This window comes from Euprymna scolopes, chromosome 19, assembly GCF_053919585.1.
Source record: "Euprymna scolopes isolate OS-2025 chromosome 19, ASM5391958v1, whole genome shotgun sequence".
Taxonomy (NCBI): Eukaryota; Metazoa; Mollusca; class Cephalopoda; order Sepiida; family Sepiolidae; genus Euprymna; species Euprymna scolopes.
In genome coordinates this window covers 114,576,825-114,599,641 of record NC_136500.1, presented here as the reverse complement: position 1 = coordinate 114,599,641, position 22,817 = coordinate 114,576,825, and the positions used below count along the sequence as shown (strand labels likewise).

The following is a 22,817-nucleotide window of genomic DNA, read 5'->3' as shown; positions in this document are numbered from 1 at the left end:
GTTAACAATAGAGTTCTTTATAGAATTGATATTTCCTTGTGATTCTGTTGAACTCTTCGCTTGGAACTGACCACATTTGTCCATTTGAGGTGGTTACCTCAAATCCCCAATCAAACACATACAGAGAAGAGACTTTCTCTACTTCTGACCTTGCCCATCTAAAGGCATTTATTTTCACCTTACACTTGTCCAGAAATTTCACTTGTCCTTCTTCACTACTTGTGACAGAAATTACTTGACCTAAATAAAAGTCATCGTCATAATATACTGCCACAAACTGTCCTTGTTTGCTAAAGCTGTAGTTTCCAAACTCTGCCTGATCAACTAGAGCACTTTCTTCATCTGTTTTGCTTTGTTTGGCAAGGACATGCCCTTTGCCAGCATACCTTAGAGATGATTGCTCTGATGGCAGGTCTTTTGAATCTATAGCTGTGTGAAAGATGTGTCTTGCTACAATATCAATTATCTTTTCACAATTCTTGCCAGATACTTCTGCTTGCTCTATCAATTCAATGACACACTTGATGACATCTTTGGTGTACCGGTTGCTATTATATTCCTTCATAGAAACATTTCTTTTCTCAGCCTGATTAAGAAAATCAAATTTCATAACATAGTTTTATTTTTGGTTTAATTTTTGGAAAAGTATTTGTTTTTTGTCTAATTTTAATTTTTTGCCAATACTACACTGTGACAAGGCAGTTTGGTACATGAGTGCACATTCAACAGCCTTCGTTTATGCTCGCACGTAGCGTAAACGAAGGCTAGGCTGTAAAATGGAAAATAGTCCCAGAGTTCAGGAGTTAATACCATGCAAAAGAAATCAAACAAACTTTTTCGCCAATAATCATAAAAAAAATGCCCCCCCCCCAAGTGGAAAGTGGGTACTCATTTTAAGTTAAATTAAAAGTGATCACCCACTTTTCGAAAAAGTAATTTCTTCATATCATGAAAACTATTTTTTGCGACGGAAACGGTTTTCAGATTCGTTTTTAGCACACTGAAATCTACAAAAATACACATTTTGTTATATACGGACGTGAGACGGGCCTTTAAGTAAAATAATGCTGCGTCTTCAACATAAGTTGTTTTCATTGTGCTAATTTGATTTTTCTGTCTAGAATAAAATAAATTAAAACAATGAAACTTATGAAGTGAGCTATTATTTAGGAAACATGTGAGGGGGGGGGCGTGTTTTTTAACTAGTCTGTACTTTCACCTAACAATTTAATAAACGATACAAGAATAAAATATATTAAAATAGTATTTATGAAACTATTATTTAGAAAACCACTCTTAACTCTGTGTGTCGTTTTTTTTAAAAGAAAAAATAATCATTTAAATTAATTTGTTGTGTATCTTTCAAAGTTGCTTTAATTTAAAAAAAATGTTTAAAATTATTTATTTGTTTGAAAAAAAAGGCGCTCGCCCAGTTTAAATCATTATGAATATGTCATTTCATTTTATGTTTTTAATAAAAAAAAACACGTTCCATGAAAAACTTTCCCGTTCTCATTAATTAAATCGAAACATTTCCAATTAAACAATTACGGATATATGTTCTCTTTCACTTTTTTTTATTTACTTTTTTCATAGTTCTTTCCGGAAATTTAATTTTTTTTGTTATTTATTTCATGCTTCGGCCACAGTTTAATATAATGTTCTCCCCTAAATTTGGACAGCAGGTGCGTGAAATAAAATGGCGTCTACAATTTCCAATTTTTAACGGGGAAGTGGGTTGTTTAGTTATTTATTTTTTTGTTTTAACTGCAATAGTTCTCCAGTTTAATTTTTTTTGTTATTTATTTCACGCTTCGGCCATAGTCTCCCCTGGATTTGGACAGCAGGTGCGTGAAATAAAATGGCGCCTCCAATTACGTCAATAAAGTGTAGAAGCGCCGTATTTTCAGCTAACAATTTAAATTATACAAAAATAAAAAATAAATTTCAAAACAATAAAAGAAAACAATAGTACTTATGAAGCGAACTAACATGTGGAAGAGAGGGTGTTTTTTTGTTTTTTTTAATTTAGCCTAGTCTGTAGTTTCGGTACTTATGCACTTAGCGAACTGTGCTGAAATAATATTTAGAAAGCCACTCTTAACATAGGGAGGAGAGGGTGTTTTGTAACGCTTCTGGACTTTCAACTAACAATTTAACATAAAAAGCTATCGTAAAACTTTAATTTAATTTGAAAATACTATTTAAAAATAGCGCGGTTTCGCTAAGTGCAACCACCGTACTTTCATCTATGGACGACAATAGTTTTTTACGTTTATTCAAACTTTAATTTTATGCAGTCGCATGCCTTGAATAAAATATCTACCATGCACGAAATCATTTTCAAATAAATACAAAATGCTAGAAACGTGCTATTCAATTTGCTTCTTGTCTAGCATTTTTTACGCTCTTTTGCCAAGTTTGTTTACTTTCAGGAAACTGGTTTAGAATGCCGAATAAACGAATATTTAGATGCTCTCAAACATTTTAAAATTAAATCACTAGTTTTATAAATAATTTATTATAAATACTCCCTATTTATTTCCCCTCCAAAATGATACAATATTAATCTAATTTTTGAAAAAAATCCAAAATATCGCTTATTTGTTTACGTTAAAAAGCTGAACGCGTGCTAACTACATGTTACAAAATACTTCTGAATATTTAAAATATTCAAACGTAATTTTTACAAATTAATGTACAGAAATGGTTTCTTATCGCTTATATTGAAATTGAAGAAGTATAGTTAACTATTTGGTGAAATACCGAAGTTGAACAACTTTCATTCATTGACTCGCACATTTTCACCGTGTTCACGGTTCACGCAATTTTGTCCAAAAGACTCCCGAGGTGTCAATTTTCTTTCGCCTTGCGCATTTTTCGCGAATAAAGCTAGGTACAATTTCTTAGCACCATTTTATAGGAAATTGAATGAACTTTAATTTAATATCATGTTTGCCATGGTTATTATGAATAGTTAATTCACTAGAAGCAAATTAAACCAGAAAATATTTTTAAAAAGAATTTCGCATATTTTTTTTTTATATTTGTTGTAATTTTTATGGGTAAATAAAGATCATTCTTTGCTTAATTTGATGCTATTTATAGTTTTTTTATTGGTCGAATGGCAAAAATTTGCGAGAGTTTTAAATAAGAGGTATGATTTTCTTGATTTTTAAAAAATTAGCAGCTAGCGTTCCACGTCAAAATGTTATCACTTTTGTTGGTGCTATTAAAATAAATCAGTAAAATTGAATTTTTATTCAACAAATACAAAATAAACACCATATGAAAGAGGAAGATTTGCTCTTTCATTTAATATATATTTTATCCAAAAACAAATTCAAACAAATGAAATACAGGCTGGTGAACATAACCTAAAGTTGACCATTTTTTACGAATTTAACTCATTTTTCAGGTTGCTGCTGGTACCGACTAGAAGAGACTATCAGGCAGGTGTATGAAGTATGATAATGTATGAAAGTGAAATCTGTCCAGTGAGAATTGAAGACATGTGTTGCATGGAGAGAAATGATATGAGAATGATATGATGGATATGTAATGCAAGTCTTAAAGGCAGGCGTAAGTCTGATGACCTCAAATGAAGATTAAATCTAGACAGTGTAAGGATGTTTGCAGAAAGTGAGATTTTGTTGTTGTGATTGGCTTTTTAGATATAGAACAGCTGAGGTAGCAAAGTAAGGGAAGAACATAGAAGTGCTAAAGATAGACTGAAGAAAATGAGACATGAATAAAGACCTGGTCAGAGATAGGTTAGTTTGGAAGTCAATTTCTAAAAGCTGTCCAATACATGCCAGCATGCAAAACAAATATTAAAACGAATGTAACGATTATTTGGTTTTATAACTTATCTCTCCAATAATATAAATGCAACTCTGTGTGTGTGTGTGTGTGTGTGTGTGTGTGTGTGTGTGTGTGTGTGTTCCTTATAGACAACGAAACGGCTGAACAGATTTTCTTTAAAATTTACAGAACTTTAGTGTATAAGTTTGGGAGTAAAATAGTTAAGTTTTGTCTCCGAACACCCCCAATAATTACCGATAATCGAAACCGTTATTTTAATTTATCTATCATCGGTAAAGCCATTTTTTCCATGTCGTTGCTTAGCAACAATAATAGAAAAACGGTCCATGAAAATTCTACTGTGAGTAAGTTGATAGCATGTTTTTTGGGGTTTTTTCATGACGTGGTCTGTAGGTTCAAACTCCGCACGTAAATTTCTTAATTTTTTTGTCATTAATTGCAAAGAATTTTATGAGACTTGAAAATTTACGGTTTTTTTTTTGCATGACATGGTCTGTACGTTCAAACCCTGCATGTAAATTTCTTAATGTTTTTTTTTTTGTTAACTGGAAAGAACTTTATATAAAATAATTTTATAAAAGAAACAGTAGGTTCTCTAGAGTGCAATGTAGAATAACATATATTTGACTAAGTTACTGCATGGAGACATGTGGAGCTTCCTCGCAGGCGATTTCATGGACTTCAATGACAATAAAAATATACGAGTGGGGAATATTCGTTCATCATCATTCAATCCCGGGCAACGTCAGATCTTCCGTCTAGTATAATTGTGAAAACGAAAAAATAAATTTAATGTTAATATGAGATTTATACATGGGTCTTCATAAATTTTGAGGAAATGTCTCATGCGATTAAAGGTTTTAAAATTCCCCAAAATAATTGCAATGTGATTGCACTTAAATCATTCCACCCAAACAATGTTGAATGAACTTTTGAGTTGCCCCAACCCCAAATTGTAGATTATAAGATGTAAAATCTATTATACAGTTGTCTGTGTGTTTGTATGTTCAGCTAAAACTTCAAAAATACATAACAAACCCATATAAAGTTGATGATTTATAATCAGTATAACCCCAGAAAAATAATATCTAAAATTTAAAAAAAAAAAAAAAGATTCATTCTTTTCGGGTCAAATGGCCATTTATATCACTGAATATCATAAAGAACTAAACACAATTTTTAATATCATGTATTAAGTTGAAAAGAAAGTTCTTGCAGAATTTTTAATTCCAAATGATGCATTTTCTTATAAGTTTTTGTTATAATGCATTTACTTTATATATCGTTTTAAAAGAGTGTCTTACGCTCTATCTAATCGTTTAAATTATAATCATTTTAAAACAATTATGTCTTCTTTTCAGAACATTAAATACAAGATGGGGAAAAAAAAGCAAATTCACACAATTTTCTCATTTCAATTCAAGCTAGGCTAAAAAGTTACTGAAACAGCTTGCAATATCAACGAAGCATTTGACCCAGAAACTACTACTTAACGCACAGCACAATGGTGGTTTAAGAAATTTTGTGGCGGCGACGAGAGTCTTGAAGATGATGAGCATAGGGGTTGGCCATTGGATGTTGACAACGAAGAATCTTAGTCGCAGCTAATCCACAATCAAAACACAACTGTTCAAGAACTTGCTTCTGAATTAGACGTGAAGATTTTCAACCACTTGAGAGAGATTGAAAAGACAAAAAAACTTGATGAGTGCCTCATGAATTGAATGACAGTGTCATCTTCCCTTCTTTGACACAATAACAACCCATTCTCATTCATTAGTTTTTTTAATGTAGGCGAAACCATTACAGCAAACAAGTACTGTCAACAAATGGATGAAATGCATCAGAAACTTTGACAACAACACCCAACATTATTCAACAGAGAAGGCCCAATTCTTCTCCACGACAATGCTTGACTGCACATTACTTAACTGGCTCTGCAAAAGTTAAACGACTTGGGCTACGAAACTTTGCCTCATTCACCAGGGCCAGTTGCTTTCTGGGAATCAAGGTTTTTGATTAGCTTGGCAACATCATGCACAGATATTTGTATGTCGCATAGCATGTTTTCCGATACAGGAGGAAATACAGGGGGTGGGTCGCATTAGCTGCAAAGTTCTCATACTCTCCAGTCCTCTCACCTACAGACTACCACTTTTTCAAGCATCGTGATAACTTTCTGCATGAGAAATGTTTCAAAAGCCTAAGCAATATCAAAAACACCTTCAGCGACTTCATTGCTATTAGAACACAAGATTTTTACGTTACTGACATAACTTCACTTTTTTGCGTTGGCAAAAGTGTGTTGATTCTGATGGTTCCTATTTCGATCAAGAAATTTTTGTTTGAGCAGAGACATGTTCATCTGAATTTAAAAGTTAAAAACCGCAAGAACTTTGATGTCAACCTGATATGAATACAGCTCTGGATTGACAGTCAGCATTTTTTTCAGATTGAAAGATGTTAACTCCAGATTTAATTTATCGTTCCTTAACTATTGTCATTTCTCTACAAAGAAAGTGGGGAATTAGTTTGAATTTTTTTTTTTTTACATAGGAGTCACCACTTATCAAGGCCCAGAGGCCACTCGAGGATAAGAGTTAAAGAGTGTATATTAGTCAATCAGAAAATATCAAAGGAATTGTTAGCAGTGTAAATTTGGTAAATTTGATTATTTAAGGGAAACGGCCCATTAAGAACTTGTTTACATTGAACTTAAAGACATCCATCTAGTAATCAGCTGGAAAGCAGGAAAACGGAAGAGAGTTCCACAGGTGTGAAGTTCTAAGAAAGAAGCTTTGTTCATGGAATCTACATTTAGGTTTAGGCATGGATAAAGAGTGGAGGAAATTATTGATAGTATTTTCAGCTAGATGAGTGTTTCTCATGAAAGTTTGATGAGGGGGGGGACCATAGATTGGAGCTCAGACGGGAACTTGCCATGAAAATAATGAAAAGCAGAGACAGGCTTGCAGCATCTCTTCTGTGAGAAAGAAGTTGCAGAGAAGAGAAAAGGGCATCTCCTACTAGGCTACAAAGTCTATTTTGAACTCTGTCAAGGCAGGATAAATCTTTTCTAGCAGATGTGACAGCAATACTCCATCCTTGGATGTACCTGGCTCTTATATAGGTAGAAAATTGCATCAGCAGTGAGATATCTACTGGATCGATAGAAGGATCCCACCATTTTTCCAGCGGCCTTAGAAACAGATTTGATGTACATGTTCCATTTCAGATCAGGAGTAAAGGTCAAGCTCAGAAGCTTGTCAAAACATAAAGCCTCCCCAAAATGAGAGCCATTCATTTCAATTGATGCCAGATGTGGATCAGAATGTTGATGATGTAAAAATAGAAGCTTGGTTTTAGATGCATTAAAAGTAACCAGATACTTCTTTCCCCATTGTACCATGTGCTCAAGATTAGAGGAGAGAACATCAGAGAACTTGGTTGTTTACGGCTTTGATGTGTTGCCATAGATGATAGTGTTGTCAGCATAAATGTCAACGAATGATCTAAGGATGTGATTTGAAAGATCATTGATGTAGATCAGGAAGAGAGTTGGACCTAGGATGGACCCCTGAGAGACTCCAGCATAAATACTATGAGCTTCTGATTTCTGCCCATCAACCACTACTCTTATGAACCTATCAGAGAGAAATGATTTAATAATTGAGAAGACATTTCTCGCTATACCATAGCTGGAGATCTTGTGAAGTAAACCATTATGCCATACCCTATCAAAGGCCTTTGATATGTCAAGAGCAATTACCCTAGAAAGGAAACCCCCGTCAAGAGATTTGCTAATTCTATGAGATATAACTGTAAGCACATCTGCTGGAGATCTAGCAGAACGAAAACCATATTGAATGTCACTAAGAAGGTTATTTTTGTTGAGATGGTTGACTACTTCTCTATTTAACACAGATTCCAACAACTTACTCATGACGCACAGGAGACTTATCGGTCTGAACTGAGAGGGAGATGACTCATCACCTGAATTCTTAAATACAGGGCATACTGATGAGATTTTCCAGGGTGTTGGGAAGCAATTCTCCTTAAGACAACGTTTAAACAGCTTGTAAGTATGGGAGCTAGTTCTGGTTGAAGCTTTTTCAGCACTATAATTGGAATGTCATCAGGGCTAGTTGCTTTACTGGAATCAAGGTTTTTGATTAGCTTGGCAACATCACATACATATTTGTATGTTGCATAGTGTGTTTTCTGATACAGGAGGAAATACGGGGAGGGAGGGTCACATAGGGTAGAGTTAGCTGCAAAATTCCTGGCAAAGAGTTTGGCTTTGTCTGATGCTGACAAGATTACCTTAGGTCCATTAATGATAGTTGGGATAGAGCACACGTTTCTGTTCAGGATTCTGTTTTCTATTTGCCAAAACTAGTGGGAACCAAACCGCTGCTCAGCTACTTTGGATTTGACGGACTGAGCATACAACTCTCTTGCATTCTTCATTAATTACTCTTCTGCAGTGGTTCCCGGCAGTCCCGAAAGCGGCTTTAGTCTCAGTACATCTATTACGTTGGAAGCAATGGAAAAAGTGATTTCTGTGTGCAATAGCAGCAGCACATTCTGGAGAGAACCATGGCTGGCTGTTAGGTTTTTGCTGGAATTTTTTCGAGGGTATGAAACGGTCTATACCTACAATTAACAATTCCGTCAGGTCTGATACTATAGAGGATCCTTTTTAAACATGGAATGCAGAGGTAGATCTGATAAAATCATACGGAAGCTATCCCAGTCAGCCATAGAGTATCGATATACTGTATGATGAAAAGGTCTAGGAGACTTGCATACTGACTATCAGAGTCGGGTGAACAATCTGAGTGAGGTCATAAGCAATGGAGAAAATCTGTCTTATTTGAGTGGACGAAACATTCTACATCGTGAACATTAAAGTCTCCACGGACGCGAATGTTAGCCAAAGGATGAACAGACAGGATGTGGTCAATTTTCTCAGATATGCTATTAAAGATAGTAACTCAGCTGTTGTGAAGGCGATAGAGGGCAAATATAAACGCAGTAGTGTGAGCAAGTGCAACCCGGAAGCACATATAGGGTAATTTAGGATTTTCTCTGGAGATGTCCTTACCACATCGAAAGCCATCTTTAATGTAGGCACATATTCCATACCCATGGTGATCTTTGGGGTCAGATTTGGATGTTAAGTTAGAGTATCCTTTAATTACAAACTCACATCTATGGAAATAGTCGGTCCAATGCCAGTTTCACTTAGGAATAATAGGTCTTGGTTTAGTCTTCTGTATTTGGCTTTCAACCTCTGGAAGGTTGGAGAAGGAGAGATGATAGTAGGGGTCTACGTTGGAAGTTGGAGATCTAGGTTTAATCCTGTATTTTTATAGGAAACTTTTCATGATGGAGTTTTGGGATTTGTGGAATAGGTTGACAGACTTGCTTAAAGTAGGGCAGAAAGGGAAAGTAAGAGAGAAAAAGAAACGAAGAAATATTTTTTTTTTTGTAACACATAAGGTAAAGCTGTAACTAATATGGCATTGAGAATTTTATTTCAGTAGCGCTCTGAAGACCCCCTAAGTTTTTTTTCCCCCTCACATTCATGGAAATTTCTTTCCATAGTAGCCCTGCTAGTTAAGAAATAAGTAATCTGGTATCATGGGCTGAAAGGAGGACGTATGTTTCATTCAATCCTAAAACTAATTTATGAATAGTTGCACATTTCAACTGGATTCGAAATCTACTCCGAATCGACTTACTTTTAGACAGGATCCAAAAAAAAAAAGAGTCTCAAACTTGTCCGTAATGTCACATTCTTGTGCTTGTTTTATACATACTTTAATGGAATATGCTCTGATGAACTCATAGCACTTGTGCCCCCTCAACGTAGACTCCCACTACCATATCGCCTTCTCCAACATCAGGGGTCAACATTTCAACCTTTCAGAGGTTGAAAACCAAATACAGGAGACAAAACCAGACCTATTATTAGCATTACAAGTGTATGCTGTATTTTCGTGGACATCAGCAATATTACATACCTAATGTGCTTCAACAAGTCATATCCTTTTTATTTGTTGGTCAATTTTTAAAAGAATTATATTGATGAAAAGAGAATAAACTAAGCATTCCAATGTTAATTTATTTTTCTTTTATGCGTTCAATATTTTTATGCTCCAAGTTAAAAATGAAAAATCGGTAAAAAATTACAACAGCAAAAAGGGAAGCAGTTTTTTTTCAATATTTACATTTCATACGTTACATTTAGATACATATTCGTGGGGTTGAATTCGATTGGATATGGCTGAAATTTTACAGGCTATATAAACATAGAAGTACATCTCTACTGGTGTTTGATTTTGATTTTTACAACAACAGGAAGCAAAATTACGACCGAGCAAAGTTGACAAAGAATATTTCAAAATTGATAAGATAAATCTGCATATATCATCCATTTTCATATAGATAATAGTTTCAGAATTATTTTCATGTATAATATGTAAATATTTGATAATTATTAATTATGCAGGAATTTCTTTAAAATGTTATCTTTTATAGAAATTCAAATTGCTTAAAGGGAAACAAGGTAAAAAATTACCGTTGTATTTCTTTGTCTACATAATTGAATTTTCAGTAAAACAATAGAAATGACAAAAATTACCATCAACTAGTGAATATATAGTTGTTGCTTATCAGGATTCCTGGTATCCTGGTACTGTGAAAGCTACATCAAAGATTCACAGAGTACGATTTATGGTTGCATCTCAGAAAATAGGGGTATATTTTGGGCCAGATAGAGAGGATTTACAAAATTGAAAATTGGACTGGTCCCAAAATGCATAAGTTCTGGTCGACTATGGAAATTTCCATCTTTTACAGAAATCCAAAATCTATATGAAAAATTTCCTTTGATTTATTTCTGAGATTAAGCTCTCCTTTGGTGAGGAGGAAGGAAAATGCCTGCTCTCAATAAAGCTATATTTAAATACCACTATAATACTTAGTTTTGTTCATGAATAGACACTCACTGTATGATACCATGCGCCAGTTTAAAAAGAAATTGAAATTTGTACATCTTAATTTATAATCCATGGCTTATGTTAAAGAGATACATCAGATTTGACTGCATAATCAGAAAGAGCACAAAATGCCAAGTTTCATGAGAATAGCTTGAAAAATAAATAAATAGTGGCGAAATTACTGAATTTCTTTAAATGTTGAGGTTTGTAATTTAACCCACTTTTTCTGAAGAAAAATGTCCACAAAAAAGCCAAAATTTTGGCTCTTAAAATTCTCATAACTTTTGAACTACTGATCATATTTGCATAATTCAAACTGTTTCAAGCATCTTTTACATAGTTCTTTTCATGCAAGTTGATAAAATAACAATTATCTAAAAAGAAAAAAAAAATCAACTTGTAATGCTACTATTATTCTCAAGCGAAATTGGCATTGGACCGACTATTTCCCTAGATGAGAGTTTGTAACATGACTAACTCGACAAGCAGCAAAGTTCCACTCCTTTACTCGTGAAGTCCATAGATAACAGAAAGTCTTTTCACTCTTAATAGTTTCTACCTTCGGACTGTTGGACTTTGAAATTCCTTCTCTGTCTCCTGCTTCCCTGACTATACTAACCTGCAGAAATTTAAATGCAATGTGAACAGACATCTTGCTGCTTAGTTTCCCACAATCTAATATTAGACATGATCCGAAATAGCAACCCCTTAACACTCCAAGGTGACCAATTGGGTGTGAAGGGTGTATAAAGAAGGAAGAAGCCCTGAAATCCTAAAACAGGTCGGGCTCGACAGAACTCCTGGTGTCGATAGTCTGCCTTACAAATTATATTTGAGGCTATTACTCATTTTGTTGTTTCGCCATCTTGGAAGTCGGTGGCAGCAGCTCTGTCCACAGCTGGCCGACAACAGCTCGTCGAGACGGATCCGTGCCAGCCATCTACGACCGTGCTGCCAGCCCCAGCGGCCAGGGAAATACTCGAAGTAAGTGAGGACTGGGGTCGACCGCTCTCGGCATGTGCCTGGCCATGGTCGCCACCATCTTGTTCCCAATAATCTAACATTAGACATGATCCAAAATAGTAACCCCTTAACACTCCAAGTGGCAGTAAGAGACGCACTGTCAGGAAGAAATGTGTTTAAAAACTGACATGAGAGGGAGGGGGAGAGTGAAGTTTAAAAGGACAAGGTTACACTTTTATTTCCAATTATTCTATTTTTTTTCCAAAACCCGGGCAACATTGGGTAACATTGACTAAAACTATAAACTAATTACACAGTTTTAATTTCTACTTATAAAATTATTGGTTGGAAATAAGCTTGGAATCCTTTAATACATTGGCTAAAAATTTTTGAACTCAAGTTTAAACATTGTTTTTTTTTGATTGTTCATTTGACAATTTTAATAGCTCCTAAATTCTTTTAAAATTTCAAAGAGTCATAAATTCAGATGGAGTTTGTTTGTGCAGTTTGGCTTTCTTGTCACAAACTGATCAAAAAGAATGACCACAATTCTTTATATAACAACTAAGTACAGGTACGCAGCTGCAGCAGATTGTTTCTGATTGGTTAAATCCTAACATTGGGAACCAATCAAAATTGAGTATTTGCCGATTATAGTCGCCAACTCAATCTTAGGTCTAGAGCAGCCAAAGCGACACCAGAAACTAGATTGACTGGTGGAGGAAGGGGATAGCAGTAGTTTTACTATATACATATATCTGTACGTGATGTTGCCAAGCTAATCAAAAACCTTGATTCCAGTAAAGCAACTGGCCCTGACGGTATTCCAATTATAGTACTCAAAAAACTTCAACCAGAACTAGCTCCCATACTTACAAAACTGTTTAAACGTTGTCTTAAGGAGAATTGCTTCCCAACACCCTGGAAAATCTCATCAGTATGCCCTGTATTTAAGAATTCAGGTGATCGCACATCCCCCTCTCAGTACAGGCCAATAAGTCTCCTGTGCGTCATGAGTAAGTTGCTGGAATCTGTGTTAAATACAGAAGTAATCAACCATCTCAACAAAAATAACCTTCTTAGTGACACTCAATATGGTTTCCGTCCTGCTAGATCTACAGAAGATGTGCTTACAGTTATATCTCATAGAATTAGCAAATCTCTCGACGGAGGCAACCTTTTAGGGCAATTGCTCTTGACATATCTAAGGCCTTTGATAGGGTATGGCATAAAGGTTTACTTCACAAGATCTCTAGCTATGGTATAGCTGGAAATGTCTACTCAATTATTAAATCATTTCTTTCTGATAGGTTCATAATAGTAGTTGAGGGGCAAAAATCAGAAGCTAACAGTATTAATGCTGGAGTCCCTCAGAGGTCCATCCTAGGTCCAACTCTTTTCCTGATCTACATTAATGATCTTCCAAATCACATCCTTACATCATTTGTAGACATTTATGCTGATGACATTACCATTCATAGTAGCACATCTAAGACAGTAAACGACCAAGTTCTCTCCGATTCTCTCTTCTCTGATCTTGAGCACGTGGTACAATGGGGAAAGGAGTGGCTGGTTACTTTTAATGCATCTAAAATCAAGCTTCTATCTTTACATCATCAACATTCTGATCCACATCTGGCATCAATTGAAATGAATGGCTCTCGTCTTCAGGAGGCCTCAAGTTTTGACAAGCTTCTGGGTTTGATCGTTACTCCTGATCTTAAATGGAACACGTACATCAAATCTGTTGCCAATGCCGCTGGAAAAATGGTGGGATCTTTCTATCAATCCAGTAGATATCTCACTGCTGATGCAATTCTCTATCTATATAAGAGCCAGGTACGTCCAAGGATGGAATACTGTTGCCACATCTGGGCAGGAGCTGCTAGAAAGGACTTGTCCTGCCTTGATAGAGTTCAAAATAGACTTCGTAGCCTCGTAGGAGATGTCCTTTTCTCTTCCCTGCAACCTCTATCTCACAGAAGAGATGTTGCGAGTTTGTCTCTGATGTATCGTTATTTTCATGGAAAGTGTTCGACTGAGCTTCAGTCTATTGTCCCCCCTCGCCAAACTTTCACAAGAAACACTCATCTAGCTGAAAACACTATCAATAATTCCTCCCACTCTTTATCTGTGCCTAAACCTAAACGTAGATTCCATGAACAAAGCTTCTTTCTTAGAACTGTATGCCTGTGGAATTGTCTTCCATTTTCCTGCTTTCTGGCTGACTACAATATGGTTGTCTTCAAGTCTAACGTAAACAAGTTCTTGATGAGCCGTTCCATATAAGTTAACAAATTTACCAAATTTTCATTACTAATGATTACTATATTGTCCAATTTCTACTGTACACTCTTTAACCCTTATCCTCGAGTGGCCTCTTGGCATTGATAATGTGGTGATTTCTGTGTAAAAAAAAAAAAAAAAGAACTGGACTCCTTGGATAACAAGAAGGATTAGAGAACTTTTGTTAGGACTAGGTTAAAGAGAGCGCCAAACAAGTCAACAAATATGGCCATTTCATTGCATGCAGAGGAGTGTCAACAGTCTACCAATCAACACATCGCCAGTGTCACATTGCCAAACGGATATACTGTGACCGTAAAGAACAGGATCTTGAAGGGTTTTACATCTCTTTACCAGGGAACCCGGCCTGATAATTGCTCAGTTCGACACCTGTTTAGCTCAATTCTCTCGCCTGGAGGTGACCAATTGGGTGTGAAGGGTGTATAAAGAAGGAAGAAGCCCTGAAAGCCCTAAAACAGGTCAGGCTCGACAGAACTCCTGGTGTCGATAGTCTGCCTTACGAATTATATTTGAGGCTGTTGCCCATTTTAATTCCCTTGCTGGCCATGATATTCAACTCCTGGTTTATTCCCCAGTATTTTACAGGGGGATCATTAAATTGCTATGCAGGAATAAAAATGGAGGGGATGGTAGAGGTAATTTTTGGCCCTTAACAATGTTAAACACAGAGTTAAAGATTTTGGCAAAGATCTTAGCAAACGATCTGCAACTTGTCTTGTATTGAGAGGCTTGGTCTTACAAATGGGGAGTGTGACTCAATATGGCCTTGGGCGCCTGGGATGAGATGTCTTGATAATTATGAGGCATCATTCACTTGGCTGATAATTAGAAATGCTCTCTGGGTCGGTAAAAGACTTTACGCAATGGACTTGGTGGAGACACCAACTTGTGTGCGATGTGGAGACGAGGAGAAAGATATCAACAACATTTTCTTCCACTGCACTATTGTACGTCCATTCAGGGTTCGCATGTTGAATGGACAGTTCTTTGTTCTGGAGTCAGTTTTGACATGCTGCAATTGGGCACTGACTATGAGAAAAGAAGAACATTGTTTTTCTTTGCTTACTACTAGTTATGAGAGGCGTGATTTGGTCAATACAGCAGAAGGAAGTTTACGGAGATGAAACCTTCACTGCTTGTCAGCGTGTTCTCATTTTCAAACACCATTTGAAAATGCATATCAGGCTGGAAAAGGTGAAACTTTCTCTGGCAGATTTCAACAAAAGGTGAGTGAAAGTTTCGCGTTCATGTTGAGTGAATCGCGTTGATCTCGAGTGGTACTTAGACATAACTTAAGTTCAGAATTTTGATTAGCCGGACGAACATAGTCAAGTCACTGAACCAGTTAGGCTAGGTTAGTTTTAGGTTTTTTCCTTTTTTAACTTTAGCTAAAGTATGAATATACGGCACAATCATGTTTGACACACCGGTTCCCGTCGAATCACCGAAATTAAGCAACGATGAGCCTGGCCAGTATCAGATGGGTGACCATTTGAGACTTCCAGGTACTGTATGTGCTCTCCGCTTATCTCGGCATTGTTTCCAGTCGTCCTGGACTTCTCCTTGCCACTGGACTCAAGCAGTGTCGATTCAGGAGAGGTGTGGTTGGAGATTGCGCAACCCTTGCCTTACGACTTACAAGGGGTATCCTTTGTCTTTCAAGACTGAACGGCGGTATTTAAAGTATGAATGACGTTATATGGTCCATCTTTATTTTGTCCCCCATTTTCTTTTCTGTTTAATAATTTCCACTCCCGGCCTCAATTAGATGACAGATTTGTTAGTTTGTCAGTGATGTAGGCCCACTTTCGAGGTGTTTGAATAAAATTGGCTTTTGGGGGACTTACATTCTTTTTAACTGGCAAAACTGCTTATCTGACACATTTCCTGGGGGAGGGGGATTCTTAAACTAACACCCAATTTGGACATTGTATATATTTTTCATTTATGTGTACTGTATATAAAATGTTTACTTCCCAACTCCCCACATCATGTGTGTGCGTGTATGTGTGTGTGTGTGTATATATATATATATATATACATACACATATATATATACATACACACATATGTGTATATATATATATATATATACATACATACATACACACATATATATATATATATACATACACACATACGCGTATGTGTGTATATATATATATATATATATATATATACACACACACACACACATACACGCACACACATGATGTGGGGAGTTGGGAAGTAAACATTTTATATACAGTACACATAAATGAAAAATATATACAATGTCCAAATTGGGTGTTAGTTTAAGAATCCCCCTCCCCCAGGAAATGTGTCAGATAAGCAGTTTTGCCAGTCAAAAAGAATGTAAGTCCCCCAAAAGCCAATTTTATTCAAACACCTCGAAAGTGGGCCTACATCACTGACAAACTAACATATCTGTCATCTAACTGAGGTCGGGAGTTCTCCTCAATAGATTGTTAAAGTATATTTGTCCATCCGTCATTCCAGAAAGCCAAAGTGGCTTTCGTCCGGGCAGAGGAACCACGGACATGATCTTCTCTGCTCGGCAGTTGCAGGAGAAATGTACTGAACACCGTGTTCCGCTTTATCAGGTTTTTGTTGATTTGACTAAGGCTTTTGATACGGTGAACAGAAGTGCCCTATGGATAATTCTGGGGAAGTTGGGATGACCCCTCAATTTCTACGATTACTCAGGGAGCTCCACACTAATATGAAGGCTCGACTGAACTTCAACGGATGCCTATCGGAACCCATTTCGGTCGACAATGGTGTGAAGCACGGCGATATCCCAGCACCTACACTTTTTTCAATTTATTCTGCAACTATGTTATCGTATGCCTTTAAGGGAATGTTCTCTAGGTGTTTATTTGCGTTTCAGAACCACAAGTAGGGTCTTTGATCTTCGTTATTTTCATGCTTCTACAAGGACCTTTCAGCACCTGGTTCGTGAATTGCTTTATGCGGATGACGCCGATCTTGTGGCCCATGGTGAGAGGGATATGCAGAGTATCATGGATCTGTTTTCTTTGGGGGGGCCTGTGCATCTTTTGGGCTTACTATTAGTCTTAAAAAGACTAAGGTCATGTTCACACCTCCACCCGGTAGTTTGTATGTGGAACCAAATATTTTTGTCAACAACCAGAGACTTGCCGTGGTTGACACATTTGTGTATTTGTGTAGTACTTTCGCCAGAGATGGAACCCTGGATGCTGAGGTCAACTATAGGATACAGCGTGCCACAAAGGCTTTTGGTGGCTTAGAGAAGCGAATATGGTCTGACAGGGGTATAACTATTCATACAAAGATCAGTGTCTATCAATCTTGTATTTTACCATCCCTGCTTTACGAGTTCTGAGACCTGGACAACTTATGGTAGACACATAAAAGTCATGGAGAGAGTGCACTAGAAATTCCTGAGACACATTCTGGGCATCAGGTAGAGCACTTTTATACCTGATACGGATGTTCTCATGCAAGCTGACGTACCTTGTATCGAGAAGTTGACTATACGCAACCAGACGAGGTGGGCTGGACATCTGACAAGGATGGACGACGATAGATTGCCAAAGCGCCTGTTTTATGGTGAAATTACACAAGGAAAGCGTCCACAACATAAACCGAGGAAACGCTTTAAGGATAACATCAAAGATAATCTTAAAGCTCTTGGTATTGACGTGTTCAGTTGGGTAAGTGCTTCCAATGATCGTAAAAAGTGGCGCTCCTTGGTCTATCATGGCTGTGATAGTTTTGAGAAGAAAAAATATGAGCATGTAAAAATGAAGCGTGATATCCGGAAGAAAAATCTGTCAGATCTATCAGGTCTGTCGGAGAATTTCATGCAGAACCACACCTATGATTTATGTGGTAAAATGACTTTATCAGGAGCTGGCCACAAGCGTTCACATGGAGATCAATCTTTCTTTGATGGGGATAACATTGCAGGGCACAGATGTTCTGTTTGCTGTGTGGTCTGTAAATCGAGTGGGGGCCTGAAGCGTCATATGAGCATCCACAGTAGAGCAGCACCAGTTGGCATCCCTCAATCTCAGCTTAAGTGTGACCTTTGCAGCAGACTGTGTAAGAGCAGGGATGGTCTGAAGAGCCACTTGTGTTCCCACAGAAAATAGGAATTGATGCATCTTGATCACATCTCCACATGTATATATGTGTGTGTGTGTATAAGTGTATATATGTGTATATAATTTTAAAAAAAAAGAAGATATTTCAAAAATACATGAAAATGAATGAGTAATCAACAAGCAAGGGAAAGATGGTCTTCTGTCAAGAAGTGACAATCACCATATATATATATATATATATATATATATATAAAACGTTTACTTCTCAACTCCCCACATCATATGTGTGCGTGTATGTGTGTGTATATATATATATATATATATATATATATATATATAGTCATTTCAAACTTTTAAATAGTTGATTCATGGAGCTATTCTGGTATTTTGATGAAAGGTTAGTTAACAAATAGTAAATAGGACAGGTTTATCCCCTTCCCCCTTTTTGGCCTTGTGTCGCATTTTATATTTATTTATTGTAAATATTCATAAATAAATATGGAATATTTGCTCTAATCAATATCAAACATTTATGAGCAAGCGTCGAATGATTTCAGGTGTTGTTATTCTACGATTGTTGTTATTGTACCTATTTACTGTGCCTCCCCACGGGACAGAGTTAGACACCAGGGTCGTTTTTTAACGTGGAGAAAAGGTACAAAAATAAAAATTGTCTCAGTCGTGAAGGATTTCTCCTCCACCGAAAGAGAACAAGAAATAGAAGTGCAGCATCTGAAGAACAGATACTACACTTTGATCTTGTCCCGAAGGCCAAGAATGTAGTTTTTGTTATTGTAGCAAGGACTACAGGAAGATTAAAAATGGTTGACTAGTTTAAGAAATCGTAACGTATTTTGGTGGATTTGAACTGAACCAAATTGACATTTGCAGAACTCAATCTAAAACTTAGGTTGAATGAAAAAAAAAAAAAAAAAAAACATTCGATTCAAATTCTGTAGAAGTACCAACCAATTTCGGGTACTTGTACAGTTTGATGAAAACATTAAAAATGAAAATATCGAAAAAAAGTTTAAATTGTACGTATCCATTATGGAACGAAGTTCTCTGAAAAAAAAATTCACTTAATTTCATCATTTTTTTTTTTTTTTTTTTTTTTTTTTTTACAGCGAAAAAACAATTTGTTATGATACCGAGCAAAAGGTTCGATTTTTAGGAAGAAAACCTATTATTAAAGATGGGGAGGGAGTGTCGGCGCTTTAACTGGAGTTATCTCCCCGTGGCGTGCTCCAATAAATTTCACAATGGCTGACTTCAACGCGCTCTCATAAAAACGTGTTTTTCCGCTGTAAAAAAAAAAAAAAAAAAACTACTCGATCAAATTAAATGAATTTTTTTTTCGGAGATCTTCGGTCCAAAACGGATGCATACAATTCAAACTTTTTTTCAATATTTTCATTTTTTAATGTCTTGACTAAACTGTACAAGTACCAAAATAAATAAATAAATAAATAAATAAATAAAAGAAAACAAAAACAAATGTTGAAAAAAAAAAGCACCTGTCTGTGAGGAAGCACCATTGGTTGTGGTCTGTGAGGAGACTGCAGTCGTTGTCGTGGTAACCAGTTTCGAAGAGTGAGGAGAGGGAGTCTGGGTCTCGGGTTGGACAACAGGAAGGGTCTGAGCTTTGGTCAAGTCGGCGGTGTTTATTTGGTACACCTGCTGACCCTGGTTCGTATTCACCAATATCTGAGTAGAATTGGTTGATCTGTCTGTAGAAATGGAGATTGTCGCCAACGTGAAGTTCCCAGAATTTAATAAATTCGTATTTAACGTCGTGCCAACCCCATTATTTGTAATGCTATTTGTAGTAAGAGTAGTAGTAGTAGTAGTAGTAGTAGTAGATATCGTAGTACTTGAATTAATAGTAGGATTACTACTGCTACTACTAATACTAGATAAATTGGTTTTATTTGTAGTATTTGCGTCGGGGGCGTCATTGTTAATAAATATAGATTTGGTTTCTAAAGTAAACGATTCAGAATTGACTGATGTTGGTGAAAAAATGTTGTTGTTGTTAGTGGTGGTATTAGAGGTTGACACATGGACAGTATTTTGTCGGGGGGTCTGATTTTGAGGGCTAGAAATTACAGACAAAGAATCCGGACCCAAACAGAGGTGTGGGGGTGAATGCGTCTCTTGTTTGGGACCAACGGATTCTTCAAACTCAATTCCTTGATCGGGCATACTTTCCAATTCCTGAGGGGTCATCAGAGTGTTGCTCTTGTCCGTTCCGACGCGTTTAAAATCCAGGAGGGGCACGTGTAAAGCCAGGGTGTCTTCTGTACTGTCAGTCGTGGTCGGGTGTTTATAATCATCCGCTGTCTCTTTGGCACTCGTCAATGATACCGGAGGATGGGTCGACGACATACAAGACTCTCGGCCTCCCACCGGTTCAAGTGCTGAGTTTTTTGAAGTTAGGGATGTTGCACAAATAGTGTTTATCGAAGAATCTGTAGAAATATTCGACTTGGACACGATTTGAGATGATGCTACATTTAATGTTGGATCATTATCGATAACACTATTAATAGACACGATATTGTTATCAGGATTTGTGATCGAAGGTGATACGTCACTGCTGTCAACTCCGTTAAGAACGATATTGCTATGGCCACTATGAATGTCATTGTCATTGGTTGCAGCAGAGGACGCGGTGTATAAGACAACAGATGCGCATTCTATGTTTGAGAGTACCACATGGTGGTCGGTTCCGGCTAAGGGGGGAATCACGACAGCTGGTCCGGGACTCACTGCTAAATGTTCCTCAGCAAATAAATCGTCCACGGTAATATCCTTGTTGGCCTTACCCGTGCACATATCCAGGCTATCGACAACAACACCGTGGGTGGTCGCTTGGTTGGGGTCGACCAGTTCAAAACCGACGACAGAGTCGAAATTTCGACAGCGAGATTTAAACCACTCGGAACCATTCTCCATATTTTCGGTTTCATCTTCAACGTCCTCGTCATAATCATAATCAGAGGAATTTGATAAGTATTGTAGATCACGAATAGCCATAGTCGTGTTGTTATTGTGACTACTACTGTCGAGGGTAGCAATCGTCTTAAACGAGAGACTGTCGCAATTCGATGGTGTTTCTTGAAGAAATACAGTCTTCTTTTTGTTGCAAATCGCCGTGGTGACAATATTAGGAAGAAAATCTCCTTTAATTTTCGCTTGCTGTTTGTTACCAGTAATAGTAGTATTGCTTATCGAATTTCTACTACTACTGTTTAAGACGTTAACAATCCTACCCGTGCTACAGGAAGAAGACTCAACCGTTACTGGGCACTGTTGGATATGATAGGGCGACGACGAAGACGAATCAGTTAATTCCGTATTGTTTTCGCCTGTTTCAACGACGTTGTTATGTCTGCTCCTCCTCCTCCGTCTTGTATGTTGTTGTGTTGTTTCGCCATCTTGGAAGTCGGCGGCGGCAGCTCTGTCCGCAGCTGGCCGACAACGGCTCGTCGAGACGGATCCGTGCCAGCCGTCTACGACCGTGCTGCCGGCCCCAGCGGCCAGGGAAATACTCGAAGTAAGTCCGGACTGGGGTCGACCGCTCTCGGCATGTGCACGGCCATGGGCGCCGCCATCTTGTTCCCTGTTTCGTACCCCTTTGCGCGACATTTTCGGTCCCCGTCGACTTGCGCGCGCGGGGGGGTTTACACACGCTCACTCTTTCGATGACGTCACTATACCACGTGATCTACGAGAAAAACTCACCGTCGGTGAACATTACTATTTTTCTGGATAATAACAAAATACTAATAGTGTTAATGATAAGTTGTTGTTTGTTTTTTTGTTTTTTTAAATTTTTTACTATAAGAATAATGGATAAATTTATTTAAATAAAAACAAAAAAATATGTACAGAAAATTTAACCACAGCCAGTATACATTTATTTTCGAAATAAACTACGGATGCTCGATGGTGTAATAATTATTAAAGGCTTTAATAATTATTAATAAGCTTTTTCTTAGTCGTTAAGTAATTCTACGGTTAAAATAACTTTTTTTCAGTGGACAAATCGAGGTATAAAAATATGTTATTGAATTTTTTGTTGTTTATTTCTTTAGATTATTATACCGATTCATGCATCACAGATTAAATTTTTATTTTCAGAAACATTTACTTGTTCAGTTTTTAGCCGGGGGCTCGGTTTTCTATCTAAGTTTAACGTAAAATTGTTCTCACATAAATTATTTTGGGATCAGTTTTCGGTCCCACAACCACATTTCAATTTGAATAGGGAATTTAGAAAACTGACAATCTAACTTCTAAAAATTAAAATGTTTTTTTTTTTTAAATATATATTATGAAATTTATAGATCAATATCCTCAGCTAAATAAGCCATTCCTGCGAAAAAATGATATTTAAGTTTTTTTAAACGATTATGTGTGAAAATTCTAGAAAACTTGGCAGAATATAGAAAATTAAAACTTAAAATGGGGGATCAGATTTGTATATGCTTTTAACGTAAACTCGTTTCGGGTTTGTATTACTATACACATAGATTCGAAAAAGTTGTCAAAAAAAAAAACAACAAATATATAGCAAATAAATGTTATCAAAGGCAAGATAAGTTACTTTTTTTTTTTT

The 22,817-nt window shown here is 36.8% G+C and overlaps 1 protein-coding gene across 1 annotated transcript in view; it reads right to left on the bottom strand.

Moving 5' to 3' along the window:
- The window catches only part of LOC145239885 (uncharacterized), a 99,774-nt gene extending 77,795 nt beyond the window's left edge, over nucleotides 1–21,979 (bottom strand). Inside the window, exon 1 of the mRNA XM_080103501.1 lies at nucleotides 19,711–21,979. Within this exon, the coding sequence (XP_079959627.1) occupies nucleotides 19,711–21,844 (2,134 nt within the window). The 5' untranslated portion in view covers nucleotides 21,845–21,979. The remainder of the gene's footprint in view (nucleotides 1–19,710) is intronic.
- Between the last annotated feature and the right edge of the window lie 838 nt (nucleotides 21,980–22,817).